At 49.3% G+C, this 21,665-nt stretch overlaps 1 protein-coding gene across 1 annotated transcript in view; it reads right to left on the bottom strand.

Moving 5' to 3' along the window:
- LOC144173620 (uncharacterized) overlaps nucleotides 1-14,322 on the bottom strand; it is a 17,007-nt gene extending 2,685 nt beyond the window's left edge. Inside the window, exon 1 of the mRNA XM_077701967.1 lies at nucleotides 13,068-14,322. Within this exon, the coding sequence (XP_077558093.1) occupies nucleotides 13,068-14,270 (1,203 nt within the window). The 5' untranslated portion in view covers nucleotides 14,271-14,322. The remainder of the gene's footprint in view (nucleotides 1-13,067) is intronic.
- Nucleotides 14,323-21,665: the final 7,343 nt, after the last annotated feature.

The following is a 21,665-nucleotide window of genomic DNA, read 5'->3' as shown; positions in this document are numbered from 1 at the left end:
TGCTCGTAATTTATGATGTTAAATCCTGGTATGGCATGCTGGGGTTTGAGATGACAGGCGATCCGGCGTAGTATTGTACTGGACGCTGTTTCCCTATCTGGTTGGGTGCGCCGGATCCGTTAAGATGCTGAGATTGAGCTGTTGCAGGGTATGAAATACATGCTGCCCTTTTTTACAGCAAACCTTTCTAGCTCTACCAGCCAAAGATTCTTTCGTGGCGTGCGGGACAACCAACTCCCAACGCTGCGGAGGCGGCGGCGGGGGGAGGGGTGGGGGAAGAGGGGCGGAGGGTTTCACTTACGGAGCACACTAGAGATGGCGTGGCGAATTTACCCAGCGTTCCCCGCACGGAAGTGCCTGCTCGCCGACGGCGGCGTCGGCTGTACGGCTTTGGCGTTTGCTTTAGCGATGGTTGTTTTGGGCCTGTTTTCGTGCAGCCTCGCGTCCATTGTGCGGTGCCTTCTCACGGCTTGATTAACTTGTTCGACAGCACCTCAAGGGTAACCCGCACCCGACGGAATTAAGTGGTCGTACGGCAAACACACTTTAAGGATTGGTTTGCAGGGCGGGAAAACGAAATGTGCAAACGACATACAGACGTGTGGCAGCTATTAAAAGGCTACCTTTTGCGCACTGCTTTCCACGAATGGGACTCTGTTTTCTAAATTGGTGAATAGCAATTCCGTTGTGTTTTAAGAGGCATTACAAAAGGCGAAAGTTGCAACTGGTTCTGATAAATAGCGATTGTAAAAGTTCTCTCAGCATTCTCGCAGTTCTCAAACTCACTAAACTAACTAGTTTAAATCGGTATAAATGGGAATCACTAAGTTCACATGCCGAATTGTTTCGGTGTCTGCGCTTGTGTCGAGCAGTGGTGTAGCCCCAAACTAGCACATCAGGATGGCTAGTTTCCGCTGTCTCACCCTTCGAAAGGCACTCCTCTCCGTTTTCTTTCTCCCGACTCACGGCCGGGCTACAGCGGCGGCGTCCGCCGCTCTAGCCCGGCAGTGACCGACGGTGCTGCTGCGTTCAGGACGCCGCCCCAGCGAATTCCAGGGAACGGCTGGCAGAATCTCTTGTTTCACTCTTTGTAGAGCCAAGTTTGTTAATTCAAGTGACGTCGCATGGGCAATTGTTGTGGGTGTCGTTTAAAGCTTTGTTTTCATCTACCTTCACAGCGTGGATTGGAGCCAATTTTTGCAGTTCGGGGGCATCCCCTAGCTGGGTGGGGCGCATTAAAATCCCCAACGATAAGCAGAGAATGGCCATGGGACATCTGGGTGAGCCATCTTGAGCAAGGACCCGACATTACGGTATAGTCTTGAGGCGCTGTATACATTGAGGACGTACACATCTTGCTTCTTCTTGGCGGTAGCGGGCAGGATTTCAAGCAAAACGTATTCCGGCCCCTCGCATTCAAGCGATATTTGCTTTGCTGGAATATTTCGATGCACAACGGTAGTGACCCTATTGGGGAGGGTACAGCGGTACCCGTCGGAACGTAGTGGTAGCCCGTGTATCCCCAGAGTTTAGCTGGAACCTCTGTCTCTTGTAATGCTATGAGATCTGATGCAGTCTGGAGGGATTGCCGTATATGGTATACGTGCTGTTGTAGGAGCCCCCGTTCGGACCTGTATCCCTTACAATTCCACTGCCAGATGCAGTAAGAGTGGCTATCGTTGTGTTTGCCCGGTTCTTGCGCCATGTTTATCAGAGGCTGGTTGAACGGTAGTCAATTGTAGGGCTTCGGCGTAGGGGGGGTGCGCCGTGTCCGCTTTGAAAAAGGGAGGGGCGAATAGGTCCGACTTGCGGGGCTGGTGTTTGCGATGATGCACACGACGAACCGAGTTCAGCTATCCTAAATTCGAGAGCGGTGACCTTGCCGTGAATACTCTCCCTGAAATTCGCCAATGCATTGGCTAGGGCATTCACTGAACATTTAAGCTCGTCAAACCCCTGCTGGAGCCTGGAAGCGCTGCTCCAGTTGTTGCATTTGATTGCTTTCTTGCGATGGGCGATCAGCCGCCTCCTCAGCCCATCTCTTGCTGCGGGGAGTGTTTTCTTCAATAGAGTGTGAGGCTGGCGTTCCGGCTGTCGAGGTTGCCGGGGTACAACTACGTTCGATCTGCGAGAGCTCGGCTTTGAGTTGCCTATTCGTGGCTAGAACCTGGTCCAGTATAGCCCTAATGCTCTGCAACTCTTCCGGTTTGTTATCTTGTTTTGCACGCATGTGGGTATCGTGTGTTTGCGCCCCTGCTCTAGTTCTGGAGGCCTTTGATCACAGCCCAACTGTGTGGTGCCCTCTGGTGTTCCGGGGATGCAGGGTTGTAGAAGTGGGGCTGTCTCGGCTGAACGCAGGTTCCGGTTGTTTGTCTTGGAGCGGGAGCGTCATCGAGACTTGCTGGACTTCTCGTTGTGTTTCTTCTGGGACGACGAGGAACCCACCGAAGGTAGCCGTCGGAATGAAACCCAACGGTCCCTCCGCTGTCTGGAAGAGTGTCGTTTCTGGCTGCGAGATCGCTGGCGGCACCACTGTCGCTGCTTGGGGACTAATGGGGTGTGATAACGCTTTTTGCACTGCTTGTCTCCGGTAGGGTGGTCCTTTCCGCAGAGGGCGCATTTTAGCACTCATTCGTGCTCTTCCATGGGGTTAGCGACGCCGCATAGGCTGAAAAATGCGTGGTTTGACCAAGTGCAAACGTCCTTCCGATGCCCCAACTTATCACAGGCTTGTTTCTTCTTATGAATGTAGCCGCGGTACTCCGCTCCGCGGTTATATACGATGTAGGGCACCTTGATGCCAGAGAAAGCTATAATGGCCGAGTGTGCTTGTTCCGTCAACACTTCTTGCCATGTCTTCGGCTGAGTCTTAAGGGGGAATGTTGTGGATGACCCCCCTTACGGAATCTTCTGGAGGATTCATGTAGGCTCGGGTAGCGGAAAACCTCAAATACAAACAGGAATAGCTATCTCTTACTGACGGTGAAGTTTCATGCAAATGCTTCGTAGCGGTAAGGATAACACAAGGCACCCCCCCCCCCGGGGGTGGGGGGGGGGGGGTTCGGGGGGAAGGGGGGTCCTTTGGTCTGCGAGAAACAATGCTGGCACCTATCGTTGGTGTAGTGTTCGAAGACATCGTATCGTAGGCCATTCGGGCTTTACTACGGACACGCAATACTCCCAAGGCTGTAGATAGGAACGCCTACCTCCTTTCTACGTTTATATTCAGGTGCATACAGACTTCTCCCAGTCATCGCTACAAATACCAAGCAGGGAAATTTCCCATTAGGTAGTTGAACCATTCGTATTTTATCGAAATGACATAAACGGAAAGGAACACAGAAAGAAATTCTAAGCAGTCTAACATATATAAAAGAACTAAAAACACAAGAAAGTCATCTCCGCCAAAAATTCGGGAGGCATAGGTCTTCAAGTTGTAAGGGGAGCTACGGCAAACCCGCATTTACGCGTAGCTCGAGAGCGAGGCATCACTAGTACCCGCCACCTCTCTTTGCAGAGCGCGTCACGACGTCCTAGGATGTCGCGTGTAATGTCGGTGAATGCGCTCTCAATAGAGGGAGGCGGACATTACCTCCACTGATTGAGGGCTGCCCCTACATTTTACCCCAATTACGAGGGGTTCGTGCTGAGGCCTTTGCCAGCGAAAGAGGGGCTGCCATTTTGGCGCATTGACTGGCCCACGTGATTATACGGACGCATTTGGGCCAATTCTCGAACTCACTGTGTCCGTACAGATCGGCGGCAGGGGGAAAATTGGGACTAAGCGTGCGACTATTTGTTTGTAATTTTGCGATTGTAGGGAAACTAAAATTGGCGCCTAGTATGCAGTGCTTCATGCGCGCGTTGAAGTATGCCTGGGGGGGGGGGGGGGGGGGGGTTTAATTAGTTTCAAGCAGTCGACAACCACCCCCCCCTCTCCCATCACGGGCCATTTCTCAATACTTGTACGCGAATTTCGTCACAGACGTTAGCCATAAAGGAAATACTCGGAAATACAGCCTTCAGCGCAGTGTAGGCGCAGAGAGAAGATATGACGCAAACATGCAGAGTTATTTGCATGGTAGCGCAACTAGGGAACGCAACTCTTCAAAAGAATTGTTCCTGTTTCTGAAAACCCGAACAGCGGCCGGCAGCAAACGTAAACACACAATATCAAATACAACGGAAACGCTAGGACGTGCCTTGGCGTTTTTAAGCCATCGTTTCGGCTGCAGTCCATCGACGTTTTGGGTAATCTCACATTCGACATCGATCGCTCTCAAAAGCAGGTTGTTTTGGTCTCAGTTCACAGTAGCAGCGATCTCCTTGCTCAAAACTGCGGCGTAATCGCTTCGCTGTACATCCAGCGGCAGGGCCATAAGTGACCTGGATCTAAAAAAATTATGACTTCAGGTAATACCGTAAAAGATATAATTTCTCCACTACGCGATGAAGTAGCGATGGTTCGCAGAAGAAAAATTACGTGAACTCAGCATAACCGCTAATAACCGGCTAACCGTACAGTGCTGACCCCTAAGACAACCAATGTAGCCTTATGGGTACAACGTCAACATATGAACATCCTCGATATCGATATACGCACTAATGGCAGACTGATGCGATGTAATGTAAATTATTATCTGTCCCGGTGGTGAATTCTCTGTGTTTACGCATAAACACGTCTCTACTTAAGCCATAACCAATGTGTTCATTCGTGGCTGAAATTTATTGGTCATACCGTAACCAAGATCCAAACAACATACTCCTGATCCCTTCGCTTAATACCGTGGATGCATGTGGTATACAGCGGGACGAGTCGCATAAAATATCATCGTCGCCATTAAGGGGCCGCCAACGCCAGCACCATGGGAGTTATCACAATTACCTCCTGCAGCCGCCGGCATCACCGTCCTCTTCGTGGCGACTCTCGTCGGGCTTTTACTCACAATTTGACCAAGGGACAGAAAACCACCTCAAGGCTTTGAGCCTTTTGTAAGTACAACGTCTTCCAATTGAGTGTCGTAGCTTTGAAACGCAGTTCTTTTTTGTTGTTGTTGTTGTAAAGTACAGCGCAGGTCAGGACCCCAGATGAAGACAGGGGACGATACAAGATGAGCTGCAAGTTCCTTTCTGATGAAGGCGAAAGGCGAAAGCGCCCGTGCGTTTGAGATTTTGGCGCACGTTACAGATCCCCAGGTGTTCGAAATTGATCCGGAGCCCTCCACTACGGTGCGCCTCATCGCCCGCGTTTCGTCGGCGGGTTAAACCTTACAATCAATCAATCAATCAATCAATCAATCAATCAATCAATCAATCAATCAATCAATCAATCAATCAATCAATCAATCAATCAATCAATCAATCAATCAATCAATCAATCAATCAATCAATCAATCAATCAATCGATCGATCAATGAGTTGGAAGTTAGCGCTATAGTTTCACCCGCTTTGTTCTTTTTGTGCACTTTGTTTTGCTACGCATCTGACATAATGCCCCAAGAACTGGCTCAGCCTTAGAAATATTATGTACAGAGTGCAAATAAACGATAGGACGTTTGAATCAACGAAAGAAAGAAACACTATTTACGAATTCACGAGGAAAGCCAAGGGCAGCTATAATGAAGCACGGAATTCAGTGGGGACATAACTAATATGAAGTAGTGCGTAGAATTTGGAAAGGAGTAATGATGCCTGGCCTCACATTTTCGAATACAGTGCTTCGCTTAAAAAAAGGCGTGCTGCCAGGCCAAGAAGCAAAAACCAAAGAACGGTAGGCCATTTCAATTTAGGCGTGCATATTAGAACAACGAACTAACTACGGCAGGGTGAAATGGGCCGGGAGTCGTTTGAAGTTCGAGAAGCTCAGAGTAAAATATGTCTTGAGGAGAGGTTAACGGGCACTCACCTGATCACGTCCATACGGGACTTACTAATGCACGATTCAAGGGCTTTAAAAAGCATCGTGCGCTAAAGGGAAAGTTTTACAAATCCATCTAAATGTTCCTAACGGCCTTGTTTGTTTCTTTTAGAAAATATAGCCCACCTTTACTGAAATAAAAAATAAACAAGAAATGCATTTTATTTTATCTAGTTTTATTTGAATGCCTGATACAAGCAAACTAGGACATTGTGCACATATATATGTAATCTTAAAACTTCTTGTATTTATGCATGACGGTTTTTAAGACCGTGGGTCGTGAAGTATTAAGTGCCCCGTAACAATGATGTATTAAGTGGACGGCGAAAGTGTTGACGTACCGTGCTCTGAATGAAAAGCGTAGACACCCAGTGGCAAACAAAACGAGAAGGTTAGGGATAAAATAAGTGAAGAACAGCGGAGGAGCAAAGACGGCCGATATTCCCGAAAATGACGCAAAGGAAACAAACCGAATAACGGGAGGCAAGAACTAGGACCGAAAGCGCCGTTAGAGACGTATAGGGCATGCAAATTCGATGTCAGAAAGGGAAATCTCTACTACAGTCACGAGGGCAGTGCTTTGTTTTTTCAGGCCAGAGCAGATTGCTTGAGAACGAAGAACTTTGGGGGAATTGCGCGCGTAATTATGTGGGAATGTCTGTGGAAATGAAACAGAAACGATTAGGGACATCGTGTTGCAATGTGATTGTATGTGTACACATCCGTGCGAGTAAAATATTCGCCTTTCTAAAACCCGAGGGTTGAAAGGTAATACCGGGAAAGTGAACTTAAAGGCTGTAAAGGTGACTACATGATCGGAATGCTGGTGGAGGAACGCCTACTACATGTTGATCTATTCTGATTGATGATTGATTGTAGGGTTTAACGCGCCTACGCAACGCAGGCGATGAGGCGCGCCGTAGTGGATGGATGGATGGAAAAGGTTTTTTGAATAAATCCTACAGTTGGTAAAGCCCGGTTGACGGGCCTACCTCAACGTGGTCGAGCGTTGCATCCTCTTGGGGCCGTCCTACTCGACAGGGACCCCTTTGCGGAGTCCGTGCCTTTCGAGTGCCTTGAGAACCTGCTGGATGGCCCACTCTTGATCCGACTTGCTGGTTGAGGCGATGGCGATTTGGAGATCTGCGGGGTATTCTGTAAAGCTAACGCCGTCTTGGATGGCGGCACAGTCGCATAGGATGTGCCAGCTATTGGCCGTACCTTGTTTGCAGATGTGGCACTGTGCGGTGGGATAGTCGTCGGGGTACATGTGATGGAGGAGCTCCGGTGTGAGCACCGACGCAATTTGGTGGCGTCGTAGGTGCACTGCGTCTTCCCTGCTTAGAGATTTGTGGGGTGAGGGGAATAGCTGGCGAGCAGCCCTCATGTTCTTGAGGATTTCCCCGTATCCACTCGGTGAGTCTTCAATCGTCGTCCACCATTCCCACTCCGGACGGGCACTGGCGGTGGGGGCGCGGTGGGTGAGAGCGTGCGCTTCCCTGTGGGCCGTCTCATTGTGGTTCGGTGCATACGGTGAACAATTTCCCGCATGGGCGGGGATCCATCTTAATTCCTTGCGTAGGCCTGGCGAGATTGCTGTTCGCTCTATAATGCCGGCGACTTGGGGGTTGATGCGTCCTCTTGCGAAGTTGCGGAGGGCTTGTTGAAAATCACTGAGGATTGTGTCGCAGTCCGGCTCGGTCATGGCGAGGGCGATGGCCAACTCTTCGGCCGCAGTGGCGTTGTTGCAGCATGCGCTGGCGGCTTCGGTAGCTTGGCCCGTGCAGGAGTTGATCGCAACCATCGCGTATCGGCCGTTGCCGTATTCGGCCGCATCGACGTAGCGGGTGCAGGAGTCGTCCCCATATTGCTCCACGAGGAACTTGGCCCAGGCTTGGCGGTGTTCTTGGTTGTGGTCAGGGTGCATATTCTTAGGGATAGGACTGACGTGTATATTGGCTCGGATCGTGTCGGGGAGGTTGGAAAGGTGTCTTCCCGTGACTTGGGGACCATAGCCGAGGATCTCCAGGATGTGGCGTCTCGTTCTTGTGGCTGCGAGGCGTTCGCGCTGGGCAGCGAGTTGTGCTTCAATGATTTCGTCGACGCGGTTGTGAACCCCCAGGTGGGAGAAGCGCTCGTTGTCTGTGGACTCGCGTAGTCAGAGTGCCCGTTTGTAGAGTCTGCGTATCATGGCGTCTATATATCTTGTCCATTTCGGTCGTGGTCCACGTGTAGTACGCCACCGTGTAGCCAATGTGGCTGACGGCGAAAGACTGCACTAATCGCATCATGCCGTCCTCCCGCTTTCCGGCTCGGGCCATGGAGACTCGGCGTAGAAGGCGGAGGGTACTTGCTGTTTTGAGTGCAAGCTTCTTCATAAGGTTTGTCTTGTCGCCCTTGCTGTGAATGTGCATGCCGAGTACGCGGATCTCCGACACTTCGGGAATGCGCTGGCCAGTCTCGGTGTACAGGGCGAGATGATCGCAAGCTCTTGGGGGTAGTAACGGTCTGCCCGCTTTGCGAGGGGTGTAGACAAGGAGTTCTGATTTCGAAGGCGAGCAATGGAGACCCGTTCTTCTAAGGCAGTCTTCAATGGCTGAGATGGCGCGTTGAAGCCGGAGTTCTATGTCGGCATCGGGGCCGCCTGTTGTCCATAGTGTTATATCGTCAGCGTAAATGGTGTGATGGACGGTACGCACGCTGGATATTGCTTCTGCTACGGTGATCATGACGATGTTGAACAGGAACGGAGAGATCACCGAGCCTTGGGGGGTGCCCACGCTACCGAGGCCTTTCGTGGGCAGGACGATCTCGCCCGCGTGAAGCTCGACTTGACTGTTCGTTAGGAAATTCTTGATATAGGCGTAGCTTCGCTGGCCCATGTTAAGTCGTGATACCTGCGCTAGGATGGCCGAGTGCCTGACGCGATCGAATGCCGTAGTGGAGGGCTCCGGATTAATTTTGACCACCTGGGGATCTTTAACGTGCGCCGAAATCTCGTACACAAGGACGTTTTTGCTTCTCGCCTAGATCAGAAAAGCGGCTGCCGCTGCCGGGAATCGCACCCGCGACCTCAAGCTCAGCAGCGCAACGCCTTAGCCACTGAGCCACCGCGGCGGGTGGTTGTAGGGTTTAACCCGCCGACGCAACGCAGGCGATGAGGCGCGCCGTATATATGGCTCCGGATTAATTTTAGGTGCGGAGTACCTTAGGACCGCAGAATGTCCGTCCGCGTCCATTCCCATAGCATTTACAATCGCAAAAAATCACACAGGCACCGGCAGGATTCGAGCCTGTGTCTGGTAGAACAGAGTTAGTGTCAGTCGTCTTACCCATTGGGCTACGACCATTTTTTATTGCCATAATTTTACACAGCACTTGAACCAAAGAAAGAAAACACAATAATGATAAAAACTGCTAGCCAAACCCTGCTAGCAGAAAACGGCTAAAATTGCTTGAGGTCCGTTAGAGTCTCCATCACGGACAGCCACTCCGGAGGGTCAGGTTGAGCCCTCCAGACTTCGATCATAATTCGCATAGAATCAGCAAAATACTCTTTCGAGCGTTTAGCATCAACGTCACGATGACGAATCGCCATACGCGACTTCCAAATGCTGTGCAGGGCCAGGACCATGACGAGGTCGTATGGTACCCCGTTGTCACTCTCAATGGGCAGGAACCTGATCCCATGTGCGTCCAGAGGGAAGTCCTTTTTCAAGGTCCGCTGAAGCACGTCCCAGAAAGACTCCGTCCCAACACTCGAGGAACACATGTTCTACTGCCTCGGGTTTTTTACACGGCTAGCAGTCAACCCCCATGGAAGGTGCAAGCCCTTCTCTTTCTGCCACGCTTTTACTGGAAGCACACCCACGTGAAGTTTAAAAAAAAGACTTCACCCAAGGCGGAACTTTGAGCACGTCCTAGCACGTTACACGTTTTAGCACTTGCTGCCCAGGCCCTGCACGATACATTGTCCTGTACAACGGCACAGGTAGCACAAAGTCGACCAAATCACGGTACAACTTTTTCCGCGTAACGCTTGATAGGTACTCTAAACTGAAACGTGTACGCAAAAACTGGGTCGCTTGAACCACTTCACGGAAGTAGCCCTTGATTGCTCCCACAGAAATATGTGCAGATGTAATAACAAATTCAGGCAATGCCCTGGATACCTTCAGCTGACAAACAGTGCGCAAGAAAGAATCGTTCACATCACGAAAGAACAAAAAGCGACTGGCGACTTGCCGCAAAAACAAATGGGACAAAGAAAGGCCTCCCTCACGCACTCGCCGGAAGAGGTTCGTGCGGCTTGGTCTTTCCCAGGCCGATTCCCAGATAAGTACTGCGAACACCCGGTACAAGGCCTGTACCTGAAGCACATACCATATTTTGCTCACTAGAAAGACGTTGCACACTGATGCCCGTGCGAACATGGACAGACCACTGCCTTTCCATTTCTCTGCTTTTTCACGTAGTTTAGCAATCTGTCTGCGCCAATAGGGGTCTGTATCTTCATAATATTCTAGGGGCACTCCTAAGTACTTAGCTGGCGTGGTCTGCCAGCTACATTCGAACACACTTGGCGTACAATCCCAGTCCCCGTGCCAGAACCCCAATAATTTTTGCCAGTTGTCTCCACTGGCACTATATTTACAAAAACTCTTTAAGATGTTTACAGCAACAATTATGCTGCTCCTGTCGATGCAAAAAATGGCTATGTCGTCAGCATAGGCGAGTACTCGCACTTCAGAGGACTCTAACAAAAAACCGTTGATTCTCTCACTTCTTATGATACTTAAACAAAGGGCTTCAATGTACAAACAAAAAAGCAATGGTGACAATGGACAACCCTGACGCACAGCTCGTTTAACTTGAATGGATTTGCTTACCATTTTGTTTAGAACAAGGTGAGTACAACACCCATTGTGCGCCATTCGCACTCCCTCGCGAACAACAGAACCTACGTTCACATGCTGTAGCATATCTAAAAGAAGCTCATGCGATACCTGGTCACATGCTTTTGCCAGGTCTATCTGTAGCATGGCCAAAGCACCCTGCATACTGTCACAGCATTCGAGAGCACTTCTGGCAGTATGAGTATTTGCCACTATTGACCGCCCCTTCATTCCGCACGTTTGGTGCAATCCCACAATATCTTTTATTACAGTCTGCAAACGGCTAGCAAATATTTTCATTAACACCTTATAATCGACGTTTGTCAAACTGATTGGGCGATACGCAGAGGTATGCCTCAGTTTGTTTTCGTCCTCTGATTTGGGTATAAACACTGTATGTGACACAAGAAAGGAAGGTGGTAGCACTCCTGTTTTGTACGACTCGGCGTAGACGTTCCGTAGAACAGGGCTAGTGTCATCCTTAAACGTTTTATAAAAAGATGCGGTCAGACCATCAGGACCCGGCGTCTTCCCTGGGCTGAGCTCGTCCATAGCCCTCCTTACTTCGTCGACTGTAATATCACTTTCTATGCTTGCTGTTTTTTCTTCGCTCAGGCATGGCAACAAACACATAAACTCGTTCTCAAACCGTACTGCATCAATAGACTGACGAGCAAACAACTTCTCATAGTAGTCACACAAGCTACGTTCGATGCTTGCTTGGTCGTTACACAGTGCGCCATCATGTTCGATTTTCACTATCATATTTTTATGTGCATATCTTTTCTCAGAGCTGAGCGCCCTATTGAACGGCGCTTCACCAAGCAGGAACCGTTCAGCTCTCGCGCGTACAAGCGCACCATGATACTTCTCCTCATCTAATTCCTCGAGCTGCGCTTTCAGTGTTCGAATATCATCCTCGAACGTCCCGGGCGACTTGCATTCTTGCTTGACACAAACATCAAGGCTACTTCGTAGCACAGCTTCTTTACATTTGCCCTCCTTGTTAAGTGAGCCCTATCATTCCAGGGTTTTCATTTTTACCTCTTGTTTGAAAAGCTCCCATTTAAAGATAATGTTCGTGTCGCCTTCGCCGCTAAAAATATTTTGTCCGAATGTGGTAACTGCCTCCGCGAATAATTCGTCTTCGAGTAACTTATTCATTTTTCACAAGCCCCAACAAAAGGCCTTTCCCCGCTTTGCGATCCTGCCTAACGTTAACGATACGAGGCACTGATCGCTGAACAAAACAGTAGTCACTTTATAATTTTCACACTGCGGCAGAAGATCAAGAGATAAATACACCCTATCTAGACGCGCGTGGCTATTGCCTTGGAAGTGTGTATAGCAAACTGGACCAGCATTGCTCATGCTATCACCTACATCTTCCAGCGCAAAGTCGGCGACTATATCGCTTAGTACCACCGTACTTCCATCCCTAAAAGTGGACGAGCTACTTTTGTCGCGTGCGGAACACACGCAGTTAAAATCACCCATTAAAATAACTAGCCTTTCTGTATTACACCACTTACGGATTTCCTCAAAAAACAGTTTCCTTTCAGCGACTTTGGTGGGGGCGTATACAAAAATAACGCGCTCTGCGTTTGAAATAAACTCCAAGTCACATACAACAAATCGTCCCGACTCCGACACGGTGACGGTCTTTGGTGTCGCCCCTACACTTCACCGTATTAGGAGCGCACAACCCCCAGATAAACCCACCGCGTTCGAGACGCAGACGTCGTAGCGCGACATAAATGGCCGCACCATACGGTCCGTCTGATGCTCCCTCTCAATCTTCGTCTTTTGTAAAGCAACTATATCTAGATCCTCATCTGTCACAAGACGGTACAACTGGTTTTGACGCCTTCTATCAGCAAGCCCCCTGACATTAAACGTGGCTATGCGCATAGGCTTGCCTTGATAAACCATGTTATATGACGGACCAGACTTCTCGCGCAATAATTACATTCAACCCAACAAAAAAAAAAACATTTTGCACACTCTGAACATTCCATACACACCCCCAAATACCCCCCAAACCACACTATAACCTTTAAGGGCTTCAAAGACACTGCAATAAACGTTAACCCCTCCTTTCTCCTCCCACCACCCTGTACAACATTATGGACTCCAGAAACTTCAGGAGCACGACAAAAATACTCCCGCGACACAACTGCCCAGTTCCATTTAGTTCGTTGGCACTTCGAAGAAACAGCAAAACCCCAAACAGAGAGCCAAAGAATGCCGAATACCTTTTCAAGCGACGTGCTAAGTGGGCGTAGCCGGTGGCTTCGTTCGGTCTGGGGGAACGCGGGTTTCGGTTTAGAGCCCGGACGTCTCACTGTAACCGCCTTGGTAGGCGGCTCGTCGCCGCTGGGAAGTTCATCACCCTGCCCGGTGTCGTTGCTTTCGCGCTGCCGCTTTGTGGCGGCACCACTGAGGTCCATATCTACGACGTCCACTACGGGAGCCGACGCTACAGTCTTCCCTTGGCTCGCCGTTCGGGTACCGCTGTCCTCGTTCGATGCCGACAGTAGGGGAGGCGTCTTCGGCTGGTCCGGATTCTCCTTTTCAGAAGCTCGCTGGCCAGCCTCGACCTCAACCCGTCCCGCCGTCGTCGGCTCCTTCACCGCCTCGTCGATGACTCCTGCTGCCGTCTCCTCCGCGTCTGCCTCGTCCATGAGGTGTTCGCGGAGGACATCTTCCCTCGTTGTACCGGTGACGCTAGCGTACGACTTGACGCATGTGCTCGCGTCATGCAACAAGCGACGACAGGAGGAACACTTCGGCACCTTACAGTCACGCCTGACGTGCCCCTTGAGGTTGCAACGTAAACACTGCGGGGCCCTTCCTGCGACGACGACGAGGGCCTTGTCACCCGCCACACGAAGTTCGTGCGGCAGGTCGTCAACGGTCACGCCAGCCTTCAGTTTGAGGGTCACCGAACGCAGCGTCGAGCCTTTGTCCTGGATGCCGTCAACGCGCCACCGCTCTCTGCGCACCTCGCCAACACGCCCGTAGGCCCTCGCCAGCGCAGCGCGAACGGCGTCGTCCGGCACGTTGTAAAGCAGCCAGTGCAGCTTTAGCCGCACTTCCTGGTTCGTAGGGTTGATGACAATGCAGCGCCGGTCCTTTACCTTGACATCGTTCATGGCCAGGATTTTCTTGACGCCGTCCGTTGATTTGAAAGTCACGGCCCAGACGTGATTCATCTGATACGCCCCCAATGCCAAAACATCGGGGAGCAGTGCCAGACGAGTCAGGGTATCTCGAAAATCCTCGACCCGGTACGGGCGTGCACGCATGTCGGCATGAAAGAAAATCGTGTTTAACACCGACTGGCCTGTTGGAAACTGGGGCAGAACAACTTGATAGTCTTCGGAATCCTGAGCAGTGATCCTGTTACCGCGGGCCGATAGACCCACCGAAGCCGCTCCTTGGGCGGAGCTCGACATTGTGCATCCGTACGCAAGCGCAGCCGGAAGCAGAATGATTGGGCTACGACCGTGACTTACTACCCGTGAGTCAAACGGCTTATCCCTCGACTGTAACTGTGCGGAGTACCTTAGGACCTCCCAATGTCCGTCCGTGTCCATTCGTGCGCACACCACCATCAAGCGAAAACCAAGCGAAAATCGATTTGAGCCGTGAGTTGCAGTTTCATTTAGGGAATAATCAAGGTGCAACTCACGGCTCAAATCGAATGACGGTCGGGGCGCAAATCGGATGTCACTCGGGGCGTAACTTTGGATGTCATTTCGAGTCCCCGTATCCCGCACTCGCGGCATCATCCACGGAGTGGAGATACTGCCATTTATTGACCACCTGGGGATCTATAACGTGCGCCGAAAGCTCGTGCACACGGGCGTTTTTGCTTTTCTCCTCCATTAGACAAGTGGCCGCCGCGGCCGGGAATCGAACCCGCTAGCTCGTGCTCAGCAGCACAACACCTGAGCCACTGAGCCACAATCTATTTGGAACAAAATTTATTTTCAGCATGCTTCTGATGATAGTGCTATAAAATTAAAAGAGTAGTATAACATAGACACAATAGCTTTTTAGTGAGGTGACGCACACACGTAATCGCCCCGTTAGAAGGGGACTACCACAATCAATCAATCAATCAATCAATCAATCAATCAATCAATCAATCAATCAATCAATCAATCAATCAATCAATCAATCAATCGAATAAATTTTGGTGGGAAAGCCAGGTGTTCAGAAAGTGCCGTCTCCTCGCGGTTCAACTTTGTCTTGTAGTGAGCGACGTCACACCATTTAATTCCCACGTGGCTCTAGACGGGCTCAAAAGCAAGATTTGACCTTCAAGAATCGCCCTTGTGTTTGAAAACCACTGCAAACAGGACTGCAATACCGGCAAACCAAAACCAGGGAAGGGGGGCGTCTCTACGATATCAGTAAAGCGTGGAGCCGCCAGTTGCCTCCACACTGAGACGTTTCTTTTATTTTTACATCAGCGTAACCATGCCAAATAACCACGCGGCCGACATCACCCTGTCCGGTGCGTGTCGAGTAGACCTCGTATGGTCGCGCGCAGCATGCATACCGTTGGTCATGTGCTGCCCTCGGAGCAACGGGCAGAGTTCTTCAATGCTTCTCTGGTCATGAAACTCCCGGCCAAGTCTCTGCTACGGGCAAAGGGACCGCAGTGTGCAATCACGGGGGAACGATAACAATGCGCAATAACCACGCTGTTCCTTAGAAACGAGATGCCGTAGCGCATTATCGCGCAAAATGCGTACTGCCGTACACTATGAGCGGCGCAACCCGAAAGATGCGCCGTTAAAAGCTTCAGCTTTGAGAACGCGTCCTTTTCTGTATAAATAGTTTGTACAATGTGCATCAATTTAGACTTCGCCTTCCCGCCGACACTGGCGTCCGGCATGCGTCTACAGTGCCATCCCCGATTTTTCAGTCTCGTGTAGTCCCCGGGCCGTCGGGGGACTGCCTTCGGATTGGAGCTCCCGTAGAAATACATCGGGAAAATCCAGCGCCGGATCCCGCCCCTTTTAGTCTGAGGACGGCCTGGGTTTGGCAGTCGAAGAGACCCAGTGTTTCCCAAGCAAGGTACAATATCAGACGGTAATTTCTCGCAAGGACGCACTGCGATGCACTGAATGTTTTAATCCGTGCACAGCATGTCAGTTAGCATAATGTACCCCGCGTTGCCTGGCATAAGCATACTTAATCACTGTTCTAACAGTGTCTTGCATATAACGGCTGCCTGCCCATTCTCCTTAGCGGGTAGGTTTTAATGACGCTGATCAGCGCGTACGTTTTCGTTTTGGGCGTCTTGCATTTTGTGCATCATCTTTCCAATGGATATTTTACGGGGGCTAAATTTTTTCACGAGATTCATCGATTTATTTCATATGCATGCTTATTTTTTTTTTTCAGCGTCCACGTGCTCGAATGAATTTCATGGTCGATCTTTGTGTTATCTATTTCATTAAAATTTATTTTATTGTTTTTATGCCAGCGGTGCCATGCCAAAACGAAAAGTAAAAACCGTTAGAGATAAGGGCGATTGAAATGGAACACACCACAGCGCTGTGGTGTTTTCCTCTTCTCTTGTGCTTGCATTTCGCGTGGATTATTTTTCGTCATGCTTCACCAATCAGCCCTAGCTCCCACTTTTGTCATGCCCCTTCAATCTTTTTGAGTGGCCGGCTTCTTATTGAATGGAGAAAACATCTCCACTGAATAATACTTTGCCGTCTGGGTGTCCTGTTCTTCTGTCCTCTTGTGTGGTCATGTTTCTTTACAACTAATTGTTTCGCGTTTCGCAAGCGTGTAACGAGCTCTGTACACATCCGGGAGAACGATAAGGCTTAGAAACTTGTTGCTCAGACACACTGTTGCCAACGAAAGAAAGCCTTGTGCAAGTGAAGCAAAAACCGTTAGAAAAAACGAGCGCGGCCAGGAAGGCTGGAGGAAAAATATCACCCTCCGAATGAAGCGCATAATCACCTAAAATTGCGGCTCTCCGTCCGAGGAAGGCAGAAGAACAGGCAAACTGCCGCCTCCATTGGACTGGGTGATGAATTGCTTGGCTCTGAGTGAAAAAGCTACCGCCGGCCACCAGAACGGGGAGGACAGAATTAGAGCAAAAAAAAAATAAGTAAATAAGAAGAACGGCAACTACTAAAACAAGGAAGGAAGGCGAGAAGCTGGCTGGTTGTGTGCTGACGCTGGCAGCGCGTCCGAGGAAAGTGGCGCTGTTGACGTTCGGCCGCGCCGAGAGGGCAAGATAACGGACAACCACTATTCTACTGAGTCAGCACAATTCCATGCAACAGTGATGACGCTTGCTTGGAGTAAAGGGCCGGCCCAACCTCACACGCCGCTTGCAACGGTATCACCGCGGACGTGTTTTCCCAGGCACAGAAAGGCCGGAAATCTCCTCATTTGCTGGAATCATCTAGAGCACCACGGAGAACGCAGTGCCTGACGACGGCACTTACCACAACGCGTGGAAAACTATGGTGTTTCGGACACATGCGCTCACGTCGACATAACGCGCGCATATACACGCACCAAACACGTCCGCGCGCGGTAATGACCAATACTTTCATCCGTTCGCATTATACACACTAAGGCAGTATAACCTAACCAAGTATGGATCCCGAGTGGCTGCCTTACGCGGCATCCAGCCTTTTTCTGCACTGCAGCGAACCGACTTCTCAAGATACGGGTCGGAAATAAACACCATAAAATGGAAAGCGGGGGTTTGGCCAAAAAGCCAAGAAGGAACTAAGTGGAGGGAGAAGGCGGGGAAGACAGCTGAGCAGAGGGACAAGCAACACAATTAAAGAGTGATGGATGAAATGCGAGACGAAGGAAATGAGGTAATAAATTAGAATAAGGTCACGAGATGCCCCGCGCTCGCGTCCGTTACTCGGAGGAGGAGGCTCGGATCGCATCGCCGATCGCGGCTGCGGACCCTCGGACGGTTGTCGCTGCGACGCGTCTCAAGTAACGCGGGGGCTCGGCTTCGCGGTTCTTCGCTCCCGGCCGGCCACGTCCGAAAGCCGTATTCGTAATTGCGCCACCGATCGCTATGCCGCCGCGCGTTTCGACTGCCTGTTGTCGCTGCTGCTGTGGTGCTGCCCAGCTTGGATTTCACACGTCAAGCTGCTGCTGAGATCAGCCGCCGATTAGCACGGCTGCTGTAAAAAGAGACTGTAAAGAGAGAAGCTCGAGTTCTTTATTCGGTGTACCCCATGCATGGTGCAGTAGTTGAACGGCAATTGGAGAAGTAAAAGTCAAGCCAAGAGGGAAAAGTGGTGCTGAATTAGGAATGCAGGGAAGCCCTACAAAATGGCCGTAACAGGAACCCTCGACAAAGCCATAGTGTACCAGAAGGTAAGGTGTGCCGTGCGGGGGAAAAGCCAATGGAGCGCGAGGATCCCTTCTGCAATAAAAAAAAAATGTATGGAGCGCAGGCGTTTCCCAGAGAACTCCTGTTGCAGCCAGCACCCCCTATAAGTTTTTAAATCAAACTCAGTTATTTGACGGGTTTTATAAAACTTTATACCATGAAATCTAGGGATTATCTAGGATTATCTAGGATTCCCTAGGATTATCTAGGGAAATAAATAGGGATTACTTTAACAAACAAAACTTGCGAAACCAACACCAGGGACCCTGCTTCCAACAGGAGTTCCTCAGCAGAAATTTTCATCGTAAAAGAGACCCCCTAATTGGCCCCGAACGACACACCTCTCTGTTCTAGTACACTGCAGCAAAGCCTAGATAAGAACGACGCATACTGCTTATCTCAATCTAGAGCACAGACACAGCTCATAAGTGGTATTGAGTTCCTGCTTTGAGTTTTCTTGGCCCGTTAATACATGCACGCTGATGAAGGGGGACCAAGTTTCGATGGACGGGGACCAGTGATGTGCGTGGCTGAGCATTTTTTGCAAGTGAGCTAGCGGGCTGCCCTTCGCTTACAGGCGCTTGCGCCGTTTGTGTGCCCATATACTTCCGCTCTTTTGTGTTCGTCTTAGCTCGTTGAATCACGTGTCTTGAAGTAAGCACCAACTTGAACAACAAGAGCTTCTCCCACACTTTTTTTGCTTCTAAGGAGGGCCATGAGCGAAACAGGCCGAAGTATTTCCGTGGCGCCGAAAGGACCTAATTTATGTCTTTCCTAACTTCCTTAACGTTGTGGTGGATCTTGTTGACGCATAGCCTCAAATTAACCTGTTAGGGCTGTCATTTGAGAATTTCCCGATGTCAGTGTTTGTAACAAGGTTTCGGCCACCACTACGGACGCACAATCGTGAAAATATGCGAATCGTTGGGATCGCTGTTCGAAGCTTTCCTGCATAGCGCTGCCCTTACCTTTAATTTTCCTTTTGCATTGGGGCTAAAAAAAGCAAGCATAACCGTGCAACCTTTACCAACGTAAAGATGCGCAAAGTGTTAGGGGAAAGCACGTTCCTGGTGTGCGGGGAATATGTCCACCATAGACTACTGTTTCTTTTAAATAATTTGTAAGGCAAGAAGGCTGATGTCACTGTATACAATTTGCTCGAAAGTAAAGTATCAAAAAGTGTGACCTGTGCTGCAAGCTTTTGTAGGTGTCGGTTGCCGCATTTTGTAGGTTGGCATGTGGTAAAATCTTGGAAACGAAAAAAAAAATCATCTATACGTCTAACAATGAGATCGACATATTCGAATTCAGTAATCTGAAAGATTTAAATCAGCATAGGTTTTTCTTTCTGTTCAGGGTATGTAAATTTTACTTTTTGGAAGCTTAGTTGATGCAAGAGTAGTAGTTGTGCAACCGAATCGAATATGATTCGGATACTGAAAAAATTTAATCTAATTGAATATCGAATGTTTAGCGTGCGAGGTTTCTCATATCTGTCTGACACCTAGCAAGAAGAGCAGAAAATATACAAAAGTAGTTTTATTGATAAAATAGTTTTCTGAAAAGGTCCTCAAGATCTGTTGCTATGGCGAACTTGACTAAATGCGATTCTGATTATTCTAAAAAAAAGAAACATGACTGGATTAACTCATCGGCGTTTCTCGAACACAAGTAATAGAAAACAACGTTATCATATAAAGATTACTCGAAAAAGAAAAACAAACTGAAGAAAAAAGATAAATGGAAGAGGTGAAACATTCGATATGCCACCGTAAATGCAAGAACAAAAAAGATAGCTGAAGCTTCATCAGTACTGAAAACGCTTAACAGTGAATATACGAGTGAACTTTCATGATGGAATCACAATAGTTGAAAACCATTCGAAAATTATTCCCGAATTGTTGAAATATTATTCGATATTTCGAATAGTTCAGAATACGCAATATTAGATTCGATAACCCAGTCGAATCGAAGGATATTCGATAGGCTATGTCATTTTTTTGTTATTATTAGTATTCGTATACACCCACAGTTTCCGCGTTAACCGTGGTTGTAAAAACCTTGTTAAAAAACCTACAATCGGAAAAAAATGCACCAGTAAATACCCTGCAAATCGTAAATAACATAGAAAATTAGATGATGGTGCTACACCACCAAGCGACGACCAGGGATGGACAAATGTGCGCATGTCGTAAATGCAGCGCTCCTTGAGCACAGCGTTAACTGCCGGGCTTGTGTTAGCGCATTTCCCACAGCGCTAACGAATTGGTCAGTTCGCAATGTAATACGACCTCGAGCTGCGGTGGTACCCACACTGGTCTAACCGTAGGTATACATGCCAGCGACACCGCACGGGAGCACCCGGCCCGTGTGGGTGCTCCCGTGCTCCCGGGTGCTCCCGGCACAGGGGGCTCCCGGCACAGGGTGCTCCCGGCACAGGGCTCATTTACGAATACATTTCAGGCAGTGTGGCAGAGGTTTCCGCTTTCGCTGATCGCGATTTTGTATTCTACGTGGAGGAAAAAGAAAGTATGCGCATGAATTAATACTGCCGTTTCGAATCAAGAAGGCTCGCAAGCAACGTATGTCGGTCGTGCGTGGACCTTACCGAAAAGTCCCTTCTTTTTATTGCATCGCGCTTTCCCCTCTGTTCTCAGGATAAATTGTCTAGATCCCTTGGTTCGTCAGTCCGCAGAACGGATTCATGATCATTGTGAGCATCGTATTCGCCGAAGCAGGAGATTTGCCAAGAAGCTAACTGCTTTTTTGTTCGAAACGTTTATTTCGACTAGCCGTTTACTATCCCAGTTTCCTCCGTGATCGAGGTGGACGTGTGCACCGTGAGTAGCTGAAAGAACTATCATCATTGCCGCCTTCTTCTTCGTCTGCGGCGTTTGGCGAGACGCAGATGCCAAACAGCGTGTTTCACGGCTCGGTGACGTTTGGCAGTTGATTCCTTCCCCTCGTATGGAGGAAAAGGACCTTTATTAAATCTACCACGAAGACAAAATAGAACTTTGATGAATTTGAAAGAACTGGCATTTGATAACTCACACAGCTTAATTCCAGTCACGAAACACGCTTTTTTAACAAGAAACGCAAAAAACATAGGTAAACTTACAAATCTCCCGCTACAGTGACGTAATATGGGTCAGCCCTGAGACCATGTTTATCAGTGTGTTAACAACACGTTAGCATTCACGCGATAGGATAAAACGAAACTAAATGAATACAACGAAACTGCAATCGTCCAGTCCTGTTTCTTGGCGATAGCTTAGGGCGGCGGTCACCAATCGCACAAGCAAGCGTCTGCGTGGTTGTGGAGAAACCGCGGAAAAGTGGCTGGGAATCGAGCAACCACTGCTTTATTTCTTTTTCCTGATATCTCCATCGTTTTTGGAAATGTGCGACAAAAGCAGTAGCATCGTTATAGGGACAAAGCAGCGGT

The sequence above is a fragment of the Haemaphysalis longicornis genome, unplaced genomic scaffold (assembly GCF_048455015.1).
Source record: "Haemaphysalis longicornis isolate Haplotype H1 unplaced genomic scaffold, Haemaphysalis longicornis Haplotype H1 scaffold_1, whole genome shotgun sequence".
NCBI classification, from domain to species: Eukaryota; Metazoa; Arthropoda; class Arachnida; order Ixodida; family Ixodidae; genus Haemaphysalis; species Haemaphysalis longicornis.
This window is presented reverse-complemented; position numbering and strand designations above follow the sequence as displayed.